This window comes from Aedes aegypti, chromosome 2, assembly GCF_002204515.2.
Source record: "Aedes aegypti strain LVP_AGWG chromosome 2, AaegL5.0 Primary Assembly, whole genome shotgun sequence".
NCBI classification, from domain to species: Eukaryota; Metazoa; Arthropoda; class Insecta; order Diptera; family Culicidae; genus Aedes; species Aedes aegypti.
Genome location: NC_035108.1, coordinates 455312986 through 455331511, shown reverse-complemented (window position 1 = coordinate 455331511; position 18526 = coordinate 455312986). Strand labels below are relative to the sequence as shown.

Below are 18526 nucleotides of genomic sequence, written 5' to 3'. Positions count from 1 at the left end.
AGCTTTACCTTTTTCCTTCTGGTAAAAGGCACGATAGTAGTTTTTGAAGGGTTTACGTTTAACCCCTCTTTCCTACACCATTTGAGAGTAATGTTTAACGCAGTTTACAACCGATCGGAAATCGTGTTATCAAACTTTCCACGAACCAAGATGGCCACATCGTCGGCATATCCAATTACCTCAAAACCTTGATCTATTAAATTTCTAAGGAGTTCGTCTACTACAAGAGACCACAGTAAGGGCGATAACACTCCTCCTTGAGGACATCCCTTCGTAGATCTTATAGATATTTGCGCACCTCCTAGATCAGCAGAAATTGTGCGACCCTTGAGCATGGTCATAACCCATTCGATAACACTTTTGTCCAAGCCCCTTGCTTCCATGGCTGAACTCATAGAGCTATAGGATGCATTATCGAATGCTCCTTCAATATCGAGAAAAGCAACCACGGCTATTTCTTTGGCTTCAAGAGATTTCTCGATTTTATTTACCAGCGACTGCAGCGCCGTAATGGTAGATTTACCTGATTGATACGCAAATTGGTATTTACAAAGAGGCATTTCTATTAAACTTGTTGACTTGATGAAGTCATCAATTATTTTTTCCATTGTCTTTAAAAGAACAGAGGAAAGGCTTATAGGTCTAAAGGCTTTGGGAGTTGTTTTATCCTTTCTTCCAGCTTTTGGAATGAAGACAACTCGAACCTTTTGCCACGCTTTTGGAATATATGAAAGCGCAACACTTGCTTTGAATATTTCGGTTAAGAGCGGACAAAGCGTCTCTTTTCCTTGTTGCAGTAAGGCTGGGAAAATATCATCTTTCCCGGCAGATTTGAAAGGCTGAAAAGAACTCAATGCCCATTCGACCCTCGAAGGCGTGAAGATTTCACAAGCTCTCTGATAGGCATTTATCGACCATACATGTCTTGCCTCATCTAAGACCTGTTCTTCATCCGAATATGGGATCGATTCAGGGAAATGAGTTCTCATCATTACTTCCAGTGTTTCAGAAGAGTCAACAGTATAACTGCCGTCTTCTTTTTTAAGGCAACCTAGACCATTTGAATGGTCTTTTGAAAGGACTTTGTGCAGCCTTCAAGCTGCAGGAGCGTTGTTGATGGTTTCACATATCCGTCTCCAGTCCTTACGATTGGCGTGCCTTAGTTCTCTGTTGTATTCTGTTAGGGCTTTTTTGTATTCAACCCAATCTAAAGTGATCTTTGCTCTATTGAACAACCGCCTGGATTTCTTCCTCAATCCTGCCAGCTTGTCATTCCACCAAGGCACATCCCTGTTAGATGACCTTTGTTGAATAGGACAGCTAGCATGATAAGATGAGACCATTTGGTCAATGATCCCATCAGAGGCATTTTCCAGTTGTGAAACAGTCGTGAACTGTTCACCGTTATACGAATTCTTATTCGTTAAATGAAAACGATAGAGATCCCAATTGGTTTTCTTCGGGTTTCTATAGCTTTCTGTTATTTCTGATCCAGCTTCAAAATCGGATTTGTTTATGATCTGACAATGATTCTTCATCAGAAACATGCCAGTTCACAATCTTCTCCGATAACAAGTCGCTACAGATCGTGAGATCAAGAACCTCTTGTCGGATAGAGTTTACAAAAGTAGGAGAATCACCTCTATTACATATGTCTATGTTGTTAGACGACATGTAGTTTAAAAGATCTTCTCCTCTTTTATTAATATCGGTGCTGCTCCAAATTGTATGATGGGCATTTGCATCGCACCCTATTATAAATTGGGCATTAATTTTCTTACAGTAGTTGACAAAATGAACGACAGAGCATGGAGGCACATCTTCAACATCTCCAGGAAAGTAAGCAGAAGCAATACATACCTCCGTTTTCCCACGGATAGTTGGCACCTCTACTTTGATCGCAACAATGTCTCTACGGATAAATTCTGTGATTGGGACAGATTTTGTGTCCCTATTTACAAGAATAGCCGTCCGTGGTTTGGACTGAGTTTCGTCGTACAAAACTCTACAACTGCTCGAAGGGCAACCAAGTACCCTTCCATTATTTACCCAGGGCTCTTGAATTAGTCCCACATTGATATTTTCCTTGGTGAACCTTCTGCTGAGCACTGCTGATGCGCCCTTTGCATGATGAAGGTTCACCTGGATAATTTTGATTCGATTCATATCACATTAACATGCTCCCACTCGTATCAAGCCTCTGATTTGAGGCTAAATATGAGTAGCCGATTATTTCGGAGAAGTACATGATGTTTACTCAGAAGTAAACTATTCCATTCAATTCTACCAGTAGTTTTGTAGTAAATGCTCCCTTTATTGATAGCAATGCGATGTTTGTGATATGTTTGAAAGGTGTCGTAAAGAAAAATGACACATACATGTTCCACTCGTGTCCCACAACTTTATTCATACAACCCAATGTTTTTCACAGTATAGCACTCAGTATGATTTTTTTAAGTGTTCGCTCCAAAGTGGTAGTCGATAAAAGTCGATCTACGCGTTTATTTGTAGTATCATCACCTCACAGTTGAATTGATTCTATAAAATCCAACATGTAACATTCAATAAAAAAATAGAAGACATAAAATTTCTATATAATAGCACGAATCGCACCATGCCAAATTGGAAGTTTGGCTAATTAACTGTTTTGTGTGTAATATTTACTCAGGAGAAAATCAAAATTTTTAACGATTGCTGACAACAGTATTATGGATCATTTTTCACATTATGAAACAAATTGTCACATCTCTTGGCAAAGTATAACAGAGTTGGAACTGGAAACAAGGGTAAAAAGTCCTTTGGTGAACAGTTGAGAGAGGAAATATGAATGAATCAGAAAATAATCATTGGAAGCACTTTTCGAATTGACAATTTGGTTATGAGAAATGTCCTTGAAAACAAGAACATTTGACATAGATGATCTCTAAATTAATAGCTGATCTGTTTTTTTTAGATTTTTTTGGTGGTACTGTACTGTAGTAATTGAGGCTCTAAGTGTTTTCGCTCTAATTGATTTTTTTTTATGTATGCCAATTAAAAGTAAAATTTACAACTCTTAGGGTTATTGTCTTAAATTGTAGATTCCAATGCTTGTTTAATTTAGAAGACTTCTAAATTAGTGATCCATTATTGTAGAAAACAATCAGTTCCTAGCCCCTATTATGGACCATTTGTTGGAACTGCTAATATTCAGTATTCAGAATCAACAAATGGGGCCCAGATAGCCATAGCGGTAAACGCGCAGCTATTCAGCAAGACCAAGCTGAGGGTCGTGGGTTCGAATCCCACCGATCGAGGATCTTTTCGGGTTGGACATTTTCTCGACTTCCCAGGGCATATACGCATGCAAAAATGGTCATTGGCATAGTAAGCTCTCAGTTAATAACTGTGGAAGTGCTCATAAGAACACTAAGCTGAGTAGCAGGCTCTGTCCCAATGGGGACGTAACGCCAGAAAGAAGAAGAAGAAGAATCAACAAATGTGTTGTCCAAATATGAATTCATTCTGAATCTTAGCGAACGAGCAATTTTTTTGCCATTACATTTGAAATTCATCACATGTGGAAGCTTATGCATACTGATGACATTTCTTCCAAAAGACAACGATATTTAGATAGCTTGTAATACCAACTCAAAATTAGTCAAAAATGCCATTATTTTGCGGCAAAAAGTACGTCTTGACAAATATATGTTTTATGTCAACTTCTTCTTCTTGGCATTAACATCCCCACTGGGACAGAGCCAGCTACTCAGCGTAGTGTTCTAAGAGCACTTCCACAGTTATTAACTGAGAACTTTCTTTGCCTAAATTGCCATTTTTGCATTCGTATATCGTGTGGCAGATACGATGATACTCTATGCCCAGGGAAGTAAAGGAAATTTCCATTACGAAAAGATCCTGGACCGACCGAGAATCGAACCCAGACACCTTCAGCATGGCTTTGCTTTGTAGCCGCGGACACTAAACACGTCAACATGTATGTTTTAAGCAAGCTATCCGTTGTTGAAGTGATTCATAACTGTGTGGGCATGGTACTATGTATTATCAAAGCTTTACGCACTCAACAAAAGAAATGCTCAAGTCATTCCAAAACCTTTCGTTTTGGATTAAATGTAATGTGCTTCTAAAATTTCAAATAAGTATATATATGTAAATTTCTTTCGAGTCATGGTTTATTCATACTTCTAAATGTATCTTCTGAATATCATATATAATAGCAGACTGTTGAAAAAGGGATACTTACACATATCCGGCTAGAATGTTGAGAAGTGTGCTCTTCCCGGCTCCCGAGGGTCCCATGATTGCCGTCAGCTCTCCGGAATTGAACGATCCATTCAGGCCGTGAAGGATCTCTTTACTCTCTGCAAATGGTACGGAACAAAACGATAATGGACGAGTCAATGTCAAGTTTAAGTCGCAAGCAAAAATAAAAATATGAAACAAAAAAAATTGCCGGTCAATTAATGACCTGGCGGCATCGGTTTGCACGCAGAAGCTTCCAGAAGCGTCCGAATTAGAGGTGGCGGCAATTGAATGTATGAAGAGGAAGATTTGCACTCATCGACCGATCGGATGCAAACCGACCCAAGTATGGCGCCGTCGTCGTCGGCGCATTGATTTCCCCGTGCGTCAATTTGATCGTTCAATTTCAACCGCCGCTTGAAAGCCTCCCTGAAGGTACTTGTTGCTAATCGACGCATTATGGGTCGGAAATCGAAATTTCGCGCCAAAAAAAAGAGATTTGCTTTTAGCGATTGAAATATATTTTTACTCAAATAAGGAATAATTTTCAATAATAAATCTTTGAGCTGTTTAGCGGAGTATAGGTAGAAATTCCTGCAAAAAATGATTCATCAGTTATTCCAGAAGTTCTTACACCGATAATAAACCTTCGAGCTGTTTAGTGGAATACCAATAAATAAATCAAAAACCAAATTTAGTACTATACTTTTTAATTCCCCTAGAGCTTGTACCCTTTGACAGATACTCGTATTTCGACCTCAAATTCGAATACATAAAAGATTAGAAAAGATTGTTGCAAAATTTTGATTTTATAACCCATAGTGCAACGTGCACCATAAGCCCGATCGGACCAAATGTGTGTCTAACACACAGCATACATGCCAGTCACCAACCACTGCACTACTGACTGATGTAACCCGTCAAGTACGACAACATTACTCGCACTCACCCTCATGGAAGGCGAGGAGCTCGGTGGTGCCCCATTACCTTCGCAGTCGTATTTCCAGCCGGCAGCCACCCATGTCGTAATTGACATAGACTTGCTCGACGTGAAAATTCAACCGGCTCCTCGCGGCTATCCGGTGGTTTATCTGCGTGCCTATAGTTATTTCCATTCCCATTCCGCCTATTTGTCACTTGCTTTTCCGACAGGAGGCATCACTTTACACTGCAAGCGCTTCTCCGGTGTCATCTCAAGGAGCCCGGTTGTCTACCCTGGGTTGAGGGTATGCGATATACATTCGTTCATGATGATTCGAAACGATATCGAATTTAGTACTATACCAATTAATTGCGCTAGAATTTGTATCCTTTGACAGAAATGCGTATTTCGTCTCCGAATGTAAAGCCGTCTTCAGTGTCGTGTTCTAGACTTGACTTCAGAATTCAAGTCTAGTACCCGATACTGACGACTGCCTCATAGGCTTCATGGAAATGTTAAATATAGCAGGGACGTGATCAGAATCAGAAAAGTCAGTGTGAGTAACCAGTTGGCTACAAAGTTTGAATCGGTTAATAAGAAATCAATCGTAAAAGGGCTTTGAGAAGAGGAAAAGCAAGCAGAGCTATCATGGTATTGAATTGAGAAAAATCCTGATAAGCCCTCTTCAATTAAAATCCTACCGCTGGAGTTGCTTTAAGAATTGTTTCACGAGCGAAGATTCACATTTGACTCCAATGTTAATAATTAACTCCGAAAATGAAAATTTTGCGTCTCTGGATTCCGTTGGACTCCGTGGTTTTTCATTTCGAAAGGCAATTGACGGAATCCTTCGCAATACCGCATACCCTCACCCTGAATGGATGCGCTCACCGCGAAAGATCATTGACTCGCAATGCCTCCTTGTCGTCGTAGATAGGTAATTGAGTAAGAAATTCTATTTCCTATTATCGAATGCACAATAAACATGCAAATGAAACGATTAAAGTCTCAATAAAGATTGACCCGATCGGCTCTGCACAGCATCCCCCGCCTACAAGGCGTCCGTCAGTAAGGCATATTTCACGGTGAGAGGGCGGAGTTGCGTTTGAACTGCCGGCAGCGATCGTTAATCGATTAACATCTCGTTTGTAATTAATTCCTCGCTTTGACGGTGCATTGTGATGCGAATTGAGCTTTCGTGCAGTGCTGTTCGGAAATGGTTCATAAGTAATAACTCATGCCGCCGTGCTTCTGCGGCGGTATCCCGAGCAGAATGAAGGTGCTGTGGAATACCAAAATAAGGTATTCCATGCCAAATATTTCCTCAAATAATATCTCATATTTTACAAACATAAAACTGATAATTGCATCAGGTATTTCAATGCTTTCCTTAAACGAAAGGTTATGATGTCTGGGTTTGATTCCCGGTAGGTCCAGTTGTATATGGTGTACCATATACAAGAGCTAGTTATGCGTATCTGCTCGGGATAGTGTACCGAGACTTTTCCGTCGCCGACAGCGACTACAACTCTATCCATGGTCAATGGAACAAATCTATCGAACGACGATCGAAGGAGCGACGACCAAGTTCAAGCGAAATACGGCGCGCACTTTGAGCCACGTGCTTTCCGCGCGGTTTGCGGCGTGACTTATCTCGGGTTGTCGGGAGCAAATATGTTATAGTTATTTGTTTTATAAAGTATCAATGTTAAATTAAACTTCCTAAAGGTGTTTGCAAGGATTTTTTAGTGTAAACGAAGAGCATGAGCTGAGCAATTCACAGTTTTTACTCCGTGATTGACTACAGTTATCGAAATTGAGAAAGGACCCAAGAGATGTAGCACTGGCGAAGCTTGTCATCTTCAATGTTCGCTTTCGAGAACTCCAAATATTATGAGGTCAAAAATGGCGCCAGTCATTTCCTTACTGTCATCAGGAGCAGAAGGATTGCTCAATAGGGTTCGGCTTATTTTACGAAATCTCTCAAAACTAAAATCGACAAAATCGTGTGCTTTTCTGTATTCAAATCACATAAAAAGCATTTGAGCAAAAAATATTAACCCTCTAATAACTAACCCCGCCTTTAGATGTGGTGCACTATGGAATTTTGTGTATTTTTTCGTAGCTCGGAAATCAAAATGATTTTATTTTTGGCTTAAACCTTGGCTCATAATAAACATATAAGGAAAAGAATAATAACTTTCGAAACTTTTTTATATTTTTGAAAAATGTTTAAAAAAATGTATTTTTTGTAACCTACAAATGGCTGGGCCTCATTTAACGTGTAATACAAAAAATCGTAACTTTTATATTTTTCTACAATCAATCTATCATAGAAGAAGAGCCTCGTGATATTAAAATAATTTCAAATGTCTTTTTCCGTTAGTTACACGGAAAATAAAATATGCTCCGAAAGAAAATTACAAAAAAAAATATTTTCAGAAGTACCGCAAAAATTTAAATTTTTATTATTGCCAAAAATCAATAATCAGAAGAGGCTTCAAGAAAAAATTTAAAAAAAAAACAAGAATACATGAAAAAATGATAGGAATGTTCAAAAATAAATATCATAAAAATCAAGAAACAAGACTCAAAAATTCGCGGATAAAAATACCGTCAAGCTACCATTCACTCGAGTCGAAGTCGAGTCTAGTACACGACACTGAAGACGGCCTTACAGTTGAGGTCGAAATACGCGTATCTGTCAAAGGATCAGTGTTGATAGACTCACACTCAAAATCTGAATCAATACGCTCTCCCGTGAGAGCAAACTCATTAGAGATCTGCTTCGCAAATCTCACGCTTGAGACTCAATCAACTCAAACCGTAAAAAATGATTCAGTTGCAAAACCCGGCAAAAACTCGTGAAACCCGAATGTTGTTGTGTACGTTAGAAAGGATTACTATAATTTTACCAGACTAACAAGAAATTATTTCCATGTGTAAGTAAACTGTCAAAATACGAGACAATGAGTCAAAAAGGTGAGCCAACTCATCCATGATTTTTTGACTGCTGAGTTGCATGATTGACACCTCACGCATGAAAAATCTCAAGCGTGAGTTGTGAGAAATTGAGTTTTTCACAACACTGCAGAGGATACAAACTCTAGTGGAATTAAATGGTATAGTACTAGATTCGGTTTTTTTCATCTACTTATAGGTATTCTACTAAACAGCTCGAAGATTTATTATCATTTTCATACAATTTATTTGAAAAATTCTAACTCAGAAATTGTTGATTTTAGAGAAAAATGTTCTATGAAGAAGTTGTAGTAAATTGTTTGGACTACATGAAAAATAATAAAAAAATATATATTATGCCATAAAAAATTCAAAAACAAAACTTTTATTTTAAAATACATAAAAACTACATTTTTCATTATTTTTAATTTTCACCGTAGAATCTTGATAGTAAACAGTAACAGTGACAAAGTTTCATGATGGAGACATTTTTAATAAAAAGTTTTTCTAAGCACAACTTTTAGTAAATTTTCAAAAAAATTGGTTCTTTGTCAAAACAAATACGTTCTGAAGATACAATAAGAATCTTAAAATTATTCTGAATCATAATGATTATCTGGAAAACTTCTCTAGAAGTAGCCATTTGCGAATTACACTACCCGTCATAAATACGGACTCACTAAAATAAGTATTGCAACACTCAGCTGAATATTGAATCACCCCCAAAAAGTTTAGCATCACCTCAAAACTGGTAAATACTCATTGCTATATCTCGAGATCCTTACGACTTGCAAAGAAGCGATCTTCAGCAAAGTTGTTCAGGAGATCAAGGATATCCGGAAGGCAAATAGTTTAGTTCGCGATTTTGCCGCTAGGTGGCGGTAGTGAGCATGTAAAATTGAGCATTTGAAACTAGTTCTAGCATGTGATTCACAAGAGATAGAAAGTTCGGGTCTTCGGCAAAGTTGTTCAGAAGGTCATGGATATCCGGAAGACAAGAAGTTTGGTTTGCGATTTTGCCGCTAGGCGGCGGTAGTGAGCATGTAAAATTGAGCATTTTAAACTAGTTCTAGCTTGTGATTCACAAGAGATAGAAAGTTCGGGTCTTCGGCAAAGTTGTTCAGAAGGTCAAAGACATCCGGAAGACAAGAAGTTTGGTTCTCGATTTTGTAGGTGGCGATAGTGAGCATGTAAAATTGAGCATTTTAAACTAGTTCTAGCTTGTGATTCACAAGAGATAGAAAGTTCGGGTCTTCGGCAAAGTTGTTCAGAAGATCAAAGACATCCGGAAGACAAGAAGTTTGGTTCGCTATTTTGCCGCTAGGTGGCGGTAGTGAGCATGTAAAATTAAGCATTTTAAACTACTTCTAGCTTGTGATTCACAAGAGATAGAAAGTTCGGGTCTTCGGCAAAGTTGTTCAGAAGGTCAGGGACATCCGGAAAACAAGAAGTTTGGTTCTCGATTTTGTAGGTGGCGATAGTGAGCATGTAAAATTGAGCATTTTAAACTAGTTCTAGCTTGTGATCCATGCTGTTCAGAAAGCCTTTGGTATTTGGAAGTTGAAGTGATTAGGGACGGAATCATATTAAATTAAAGTGATTCAGGTCTGATCAATTCTATATTCAAGTGTATCAGATCTGATTCTAGTGATTCTGGTATGACTTACTCCATGTGCGAGTGATTTAGTCAGGACTCATATTCATCATATTCAAATTATTTAAATCAAAATCTCTTCATATACAAGTGGTTCAAGTTTGATTGACTTCATATACAAGTGGTTGATGTCTGATTCTCTCTATATTCATGTCCTTCGAGTTTGATTCGCTCTATATTCAAGTAATTCAGGTTTGACTTGAATATGGAGCCAAAAAAATCATATCAAATTCACTCCATGTTCAAGTGATTCAGGATAGATTCGTTTTATATTCAAAAGATTCAAGTTTTGTTAGCTCCATACACGCAAGTTTTTAACATCAGATTCACTTTATAATTGAGTGATTCAGAATTGATTCACTTCATATTCAAGTGATTCAGTTCGCTCCATATCCAAGTGATTCTTACCTGATTCACTCATATACGACTGTTTCAGGTTTGATTCACTTAATGTTCAAATGATTTCAAGTGATTCATGCTTGATTCACTTCATTTTCAAATGATTCAAGTTTGATTCACTTCATGTACAAGAGTTTCAGGTCTGATTTATTTCATATTGAAGAGATTTAGGATTATTACAGTGATTTATGTTTGATTCGCTTCATATCCAAGTGATTCATGTCGAACTCGCTCCATATTCAAGTGATTCAGGTTTGATTTGCTTTATATTCAAGTGCTGCTGGTCTGAATCACTTCATATTCACCTATTTCAAGTACGAATTACTTGATATTCAAGTTGTTCAGGTTTGATTTATCTAGAATGTAGGTGCATTTTCCACTTTTTCAGATATGACTCCATGCTCATGCTGGTTAGGGCTGATTCACTTCATTTTCAAGTGATTCATGCTTGAATCACTTTATGTACGTGTTTCAAGTTTGATTAGTTCAATATCCAAGTGATTGATGTTTGATTTTTGAAGTAAATTCAATGCATTCAGGTCTCATTCACTTTATATTCAAGAGTTTCAGATTTGATTAGCTCCATATCCCAGTGACTCATGTCCAATTCAATTCATATTCAAGTGTTTCAGGTGAGATTCACTTCATGCCCTTGACTTTCTGAACAACTTTGCTGAAGACGCAAAATTTCGATTAAATCTGGATTGAACTTGAAGACTCGAACTTTTTTTCTCTTGTGGATTAAAAGATAGAACTAGTTTGAAATACTTAATTTTGCTTGCTCACTAGCGCCACCTAGTGGCAAAATCTCGAACCAAACCGTTTGTCTTCCGGATGTCCTTGGCCTTCTGAACAACTTTGCCGAAGACTCGAACTTTCTATCTCTTGTGGATCACAAGCTAGAACTTATTTGAAATATTAAATTTTACATGCTCACTACCGCCACCTAGTGGCAAAATCGAGAAATAAACTATTTGCCTTCCGGATGTCCTTGATCTCCTGAACAACTTTGCTGATGCTCGCTTCTTTGCAAGTCGTAAGGATCTCGAGATATAGCAATGTGAATTTACCTGTTTTGAGGTGATACTGAACTTTTTGGGGGTGATTCAATATTCAGGTGAGTGTTGCAATACTTATTTTAGTGAGTCCGTATTTATGACGGGTAGTGTATATCAAGAACAACACATTTTCGAGAGAATCATCTTTCTCTCCACTTACTTATTTTACTTGATGGAGTTTCGCGAATAACTTATAAAAGTTGCCTATTTTATTATATAAATAATATTTTTTTGAATTAAACTTGTTATAATTCGCAAATGGCTACTTCTAGAGAAGTTTTCCAGATAATTATTATGGTTCATAATGATTTCAAGATTTTAATTGTATCATCAGAACGTATTAATTTTGGAAAAAACAAAATTTTAAAAATTGACCAAAATATGTTCCTTTTATTACTTTTTACTTTTTATTAAAAATGTCTCCATCATGAAACTTTGTCACAAACATCTGTTTATTATCAAGATTCTATGATAAGAATGCAAAAAATATGAAAAATGAGTTGTGAAATTTAAAATTCAAGTTATATTTTTGAATTTTTCATGGAATAATATATTTTTAGTGTATATTTTTTTCATTAACGAGTATGTTCCGTTTTTATCACGTTCCGATTGTGTCACGCTCCAATTTTGTCACATTCCGATTTCCTCAACAAATTATTCCGTTTCTATCAACACACAAAAATTGTTTTTTTTTTTTTTTAATGCTTAGATTAAAAACTAAAAACTTATTTTTAAGCAATACAAATGTTTTTCAATAGCGTCAGGGTTGAATTTTCAATATTAGGTTAGAGATGAGAACCTACAATACATGGTAGGTATCATATACGAATCGATAAGGTTTGACTTCTTCCTATCCTAATCAATTAGAATTTTCAAACTTAGCATGCACTGTTAGACAAGATTGACGCATCTTTCAACAGTTGAAAGTTGCTCTGGCTACGTCCTAGCAACAACTGGAGCTTGTGATTGGTTGAATACGTATTTAACAGAGTTTCAGAGACCTCTTTTTTTCTTATACAACATGGCATCATAGATATTTTTATGTGAGGGTGAAGTGCTCTTTGTTATAAGAGATGCACCTTGGAACTAATTCAAAAATGTTTGGGCAACGCAAGGGACATGTTTAAGTTTGTTTTATTTTTTATAAGATTGTCCACCCCGTCATAGTTTGTACATTGTCTTTTATCTTTCTAACTAGATAGCATTGCACAGAGTATAATAACAAACAGCCATTGATGAGGTCCTGCTCCAACGATAGGGGAAGAGGTCCAGCAAAATCTATTAAAAATTTTGGAATATCCATACAATAAGTTCGCATATAGGAAGAGGGAAAAGGGCTGAAATGGCTGATAATTTGATGGCTCCATCCCACTACCCCGAACGCCATTACCCCGAACGCCACTACCCCGAATGGGTCACTTCCCCGAAAGCCATTACCCCGAATGGATCGTTACCCCGAACGCCACTACCTCGAATGAGCCATTACCCCGAATAGTATGAGATTGCGGGCAAAATGCATCTCTAATGAAAACTGGTAATTAATGGAGCGTAAAATTCGTTAGTAAAATGTCCATCATATATTTTCCCTTCGTTTATATGTCAGCTATATTTTCGAAATGTCTTGTTGGCAACTTTATTCTTCTTATTCTTTCTGAGATAATGCCTGAGTGTTTATCAGCTCAGAGGGCACTTTCACAGTTCAAGGGTTTATTCACAAATTTAATAACGCGCAAAAATTCGAACCCATTACTGAACAGCTGAACAGCTGCTGAACAGCTGCGTGATCACCGGTATTTGGACTTCTTGGTGGTGTTCATGTTTCAATTTTGTTTTTAAACTAATATTTTTCTTTCTTATGAATATGGGTTTTTTCCATAGTTGTAAACGTTTCACCAGTAACAGCTTTTCTTTTAAGTGAATCCTTCTTTAATTCTAATACGAAATTTCCCATTTATTTTATCTTCCTGTATGAAAACAGGTCTATTATGGATTTGTTACCATTTTTATGCCATCATCATTTCTTCATTGTCTTGAATCAAACACATCATTGTTTTAGGGTTATGTAACCACCCCCCCCCCTTTGTCACGTTTTTTGTATGAGTCCTCCGAAAATTTTGTAAGGCTTGTCACGCTTGACCTACCCCCCTTCCCCCTTGGAGCGTGGCATAATTTGTGTATGAGCCCATAGCTGCAAACATTTCACCAGAAATTTGCCACAAACCAACGACAGTTTTTAACTATAGCGGCAAATAGAGGCTGCCATTTTTCTAACATGTACAAGTGTATTAACGGTTCTTTGCTATAGCGGAACGGTTGTCTATCAGGTTGGTCTTTGAGCGGGTTCCACAGAAGAACACTTGTAGCGACTATATCAGGGTGATCTTCCACTACCATCGTTTACGAAACAAAATCTATAAGAAAATCTTAATGCTTGTAGCACCACAACTAAAAAAACGAGTAAAGGAAGTGGGTACCGACGTCCAATATGAGACTTTACTACATCCTAATTTTGTGCATATTAAAGCTATCCGTTTCATAAATAAATACATCCTTCTTTCGGAATAGGCTGTTCTTCAGAGCATTACAATGTGGCTGTCTGAATCTCACCAAAATTAGAGGACAAATCCAAACAAAACTTAGTATGTAAAAATTATTTGCTGAAAAACTAGCTGCTTTTTTATTATCTAATATTTGAAAAATACATTGTTGAGCCAAACTCAGTAAATATTCATAAGGAATCGTACAATTATCTCCCCACTCTCTAACTAGAATAAGTCTCAAAATGTTATGCATTCGGGGTAATGGCGTTCGGGGTAGTGACCCATTCGAGAAAGTGATGTTCGGGGTAATGGCCCATTCGGGGTAATGTCTTTCGGGGTAATGGCGTTCGGGGTAGTGGCATTCTGGGTAGTGGCGTTCGGGGTAGTGTCATAGAGTCAATTTGATAAACTGTTGATACTGGACTTTCCCACGTCACGCACGTCCTCTCCCTAATTTGCTTTCTCCATCAAAATATTAATTAAGAGTCTTGTCTTGTCTCTCAGTTGATATCTGCGGAAGTGTACATAAGAACAAGCGGAGAAGAAGGCTTTTTCTCAGTTGGTATTTTATGCTATAAAGAAGAAGAAGCAGCAGGATTAGAATGAAGAGAAGAAAAAAAGTTGTTTCTTGTTGAATCTTTATTGAAAAAAACAAAATGATCCTTGTACTTATATTTACGAATATGATATACATCATATTTATGTAATTATCGTTTTAAAACTCCACATTACATTTATTGAAATTGTAACCAAGAAAACTAAATCTATTGATGAGATATCCCAGAACCAAATTGATTGATTGGAGTCAACTTTTTCACGAGATCATAGGAACGAACAATATGAACGCTCCTCACAGTCCCAAACATCAATACTATACATTCATATGATGAAAATATATACTATCCTGAAAAACTGCAATTTTATTTTAAAATTTATAAAATATTTTGTCTAAGAAAATTATTCTGCTTTTGTCAACTTGAAATTTCCGGTCATGTTGATAAAAACGAAACATACTTTATGTATAGTTTCATTTTTTCTACTCATTCTGGATGTAATTCGTCACAATATATTCAAAGTTCCGAAGAAAATTTTAGTGGCAGTTTCCAGCAATTACCCAAAAAAAACAGCCTATTTTAGAAAGAATGGATAATTTATGATAAATGCTTGAAGCTATGATGTCAATAATCACTATCACAACAAGAATTCAAGGAATAGCCTGTGTTCAAAGTAGAGAAAAACCTGTAATCAAAATAACAGGGATAAGCTGGTGCATTAAAGATGGGAATCTCTTTCATGAAAACTGTACCAGGAGCCGTTGGTAATCACCAGCTCACATTAGAGACACATACACACGAGCCGTGGTCAGTCCAATATTACAGTATTCAGCACAGAAAGAAAAATCCATGTAAATTTCAGCGTAAAATCGTGCTCATAAAGGGAATGCCAGATTTGTCGCAAATTTACATGACACATCATGTAAAATTACATCAACTTCATGTAAATTTATGCCAATTGTCGCGTAATCGATTAGACTCCATGCTAGATTACACGATGTATAGTGGAAACTTACATGATCCTATTGTAATTTTACACGATGTGACGTGGGGGCCCAGATAGCCGTAGCGGTAAACGCGCAGCTATTCAGCAAGACCAAGCTGAGGGTCGTGGGTTCGAATCCCACCGGTCGAGGATCTTTTCGTAAAGGAAATTTTCTCGATTCCCAGGGCATAGAGTATCTTCGTACCTGCCACACGATATACACATGCAAAAATGGTCAATCGGCAAAGAAAGCTCTCAGTTAATAACTGTGGAAGTGCTCATAAGAACACTAATCTGAGAAGCAGGCTCTGTCCCAGTTGGGACGTAACGCCAGAAAGAAGAAGAAGACGTGTAAATTTGCGACTTTTCTAGCATTCCCTTCATGTGCATGATTTTACGCTGAAATTTACATGGATTTTTCTTTCTGTGAGGCTAATGGCTCATTCAGGGTAGTGGCTTTCGGGGTAATGGTGTTTGGGGTAATGGGGTTGAGCCATATGAAACAATATTGTATGTTATGAATCTACGGCACTACTCCGAACGCCATTACCCTGAAAGCATAACGTTTTGAGATTGATAATTGTGGAATTTTGTCGAGTGGAATTTTAATTAATGCGATATTGAATACTGTTGTAGAAGCTGAACAACCATAGCGCTAAGCGCGCAATAAGATAATGCCTGGGATGCCAGATTAGAATATGACGGTTAGGAATTATGTGGAATTTAGAATTATTCGGTTTCCAGAGCATAGAGTATCTTGTGCTTCTCTCTTATGCAAAAATAATCAGCATGCATGATCCAAAATTTGCACAGCCAATCACGGAATATAACAGCAATGCACACAGAAGAGCCCATAAAAACAACTTATTTTAGAAGATGGTACTGAACTTCTAAGGAGAATGAAAACTATGAAAATCTTAAAAATCCGTGTTTTATCATGTTTTCAATACGCCACCTCAACGATTTCACAGCCATATTTTTTTTGCGTTAACATCAATGAATAGTCACCATGATTCTGTCGATGTAAGTACTGATCTTAAGGATCATATGGAAGCCAAAATCACTGCGCCTTAGCATAGAAACGCTGGAACACATGTGACAGAATCGACAGAAGGATGAAATCACGACAATCTTCCATCTACATCACAGCGAAAAAAAATGAATGTGGGAATGTGAAACATAAATCTAACAAGGAAAACTCTATGCTTTAACGAAATGAAGTATTTTTATCAATATTATAGCCTATATTCTATTCTTCATGAGAACTAAGTTTCTTTTTTAATTTTTAGAAGCTAGCTCTTCCAGCAACAATTCGAAAGAATTTCAGAAATAATGTAATATTTCTGATGAAAAACTTGCAGCTATGATGTCAATAATCGCTCTACTAGAATCATTAGATCCGCCTATAAACAAAAGAAAGTCTGATAAAAAATAATAGGAAGGAACAACAGAGTATTTTGTAGTAACTGCTAATATATGCTAATTTATTGCTTAAAAAATTACTGCTTTGAATTCGGAACTATTCCGGGTAATGGCTCATTCTGGGTAGTGGCGTTCGAAGTAATGACATTCGGGGTAATGGGATGGAGCCGAGTGTCAATGGCTCCCTTCTCAAAGGCAGAGCTGGTGATGGTGTATACTTTCGTGAGTTAAGTCAGTTAAATCAGTTTTACTCAATTGATAGATACTGCAGTGGTTTTTGGGAAGAAATATTAGGAGATGGTGGACTGCAATAAGCAATTTACCAGCACGTAATCGGTAAAGCATCATACTTCTGTTTATATACTTAAATTGCTATGAAAACACAAATCTTCTAATTGGCGGGGAACGAGCCTCTACTGTCAGCCTTCTGATATTTGATATCCTAAAACTTGTTTTCTCGGACCCTGAAGCTTCAGTGATAATTAGAACGAAAATTCATCGAGTCTAACGGAAGGACTGAGGTTCTCAACGAACTTGAAATTTTTATGAGAAAATCGAGAAAATGTATGTTTCAATCACATACGATGACAATGATCGGTGAAAATGTTCGTATCACGAAGCACTTCACGAGTAAAGAATCAAAGTTCACGAATATTCACTCGCGAGTAACCGAACAAGGTGTAATTTATCATGGTTTTGAAAGACAAATCAATTATATATCCATCAAATCGACAGTAGGGGGACGGACCTGGTGTAGTGGTTAGAACACACGTCTCTCACGCCGAGGACCTGGGATCGAATCCCATCCCCAAGATAGTCACTAAAAATTTCAGTGGCGACTTCCTTCGGAAGGGAAGTAAAGCCGTTGGTCCCGAGATGAACTAGCCCAGGGCTAAACATCTCGTTAATAAAGATAGACTTATCCAAGACTTTGTCAAGAATCCAGAAGAGATCCGGGAATCTTTGAAAGACTTTTCTTTTGTAGGAATTTACCACGTATTTCATCAGTGATATCGATTTCGTATAAAAGTATATCCGTTTTTTTTTTAAGAAATCCCCTTTAATAACATCTGAAAAATGTACTTAGCATCTTCTTGGGCAAAATCATAGAGAAGTCTTATAACAATTCAATGAGGATTCTTTTGAAAAATTTCCTGAGGGAATCTTTGAAAAAAAAAAATCTGTGGGTATCATTGAAAAAGTTCTTGTTGAGTTTATCAATGTGCCTCGAATGAAAATTCTGGAGGAATTCGTTGAAAAGTCCGCGAAGGAATCGTTCAATGTAATTCTGAAGAAATCTTCGAATTAAAAATTGAAGCAAATTTATAACAAATACTTCAATTACATTCGGCTGAAATTTCTGAAGGAAATCACTTAATCCCACAAAAACTTTTAAAAAGATACTTTCAGAGTTGTCTGGTTGAATTACTTGAGGAATCTATATCGAAATGAGTTTTTTCAGTCTCTTATTAGTTTCATTTTCAGGCATGAGACCTCTAATGTTCCTTTTTTTAGATACTAAGCCACCACCTGAAGTGGTCGTATCGGTATATTACTCTTCATTAATTGACCTTTTAATTACTAAACAAAAATCAAAACCAATTTCATCAAAAAATGAACACAATATCCATTATTTTCAATCCTACATATTGATACTGATTGAAAGTATATCATTGTTTTGATTAATTGACTATTCAACTGGTACATACCCTTATTTGGAAGGGCCCCCGAATATAACTCCGCACCGGGCCTCAAAAACCCTAGCTACGCCACTGTCAGGATCTTTTCG

The 18526-nt window shown here is 37.1% G+C and overlaps 1 protein-coding gene across 7 annotated transcripts in view; it reads right to left on the bottom strand.

The window, feature by feature from the left end:
* The window catches only part of LOC5570859 (ATP-binding cassette sub-family G member 1), a 129623-nt gene that overhangs the window by 70594 nt on the left and 40503 nt on the right, over positions 1-18526 (bottom strand). For all 7 annotated transcript variants that reach the window (XM_021848098.1, XM_021848092.1, XM_021848096.1 and 4 more), the window contains exon 4: positions 4244-4361. In XM_021848098.1, coding sequence (XP_021703790.1) covers positions 4244-4361 — 118 coding nt within the window. The remainder of the gene's footprint in view (positions 1-4243; positions 4362-18526) is intronic.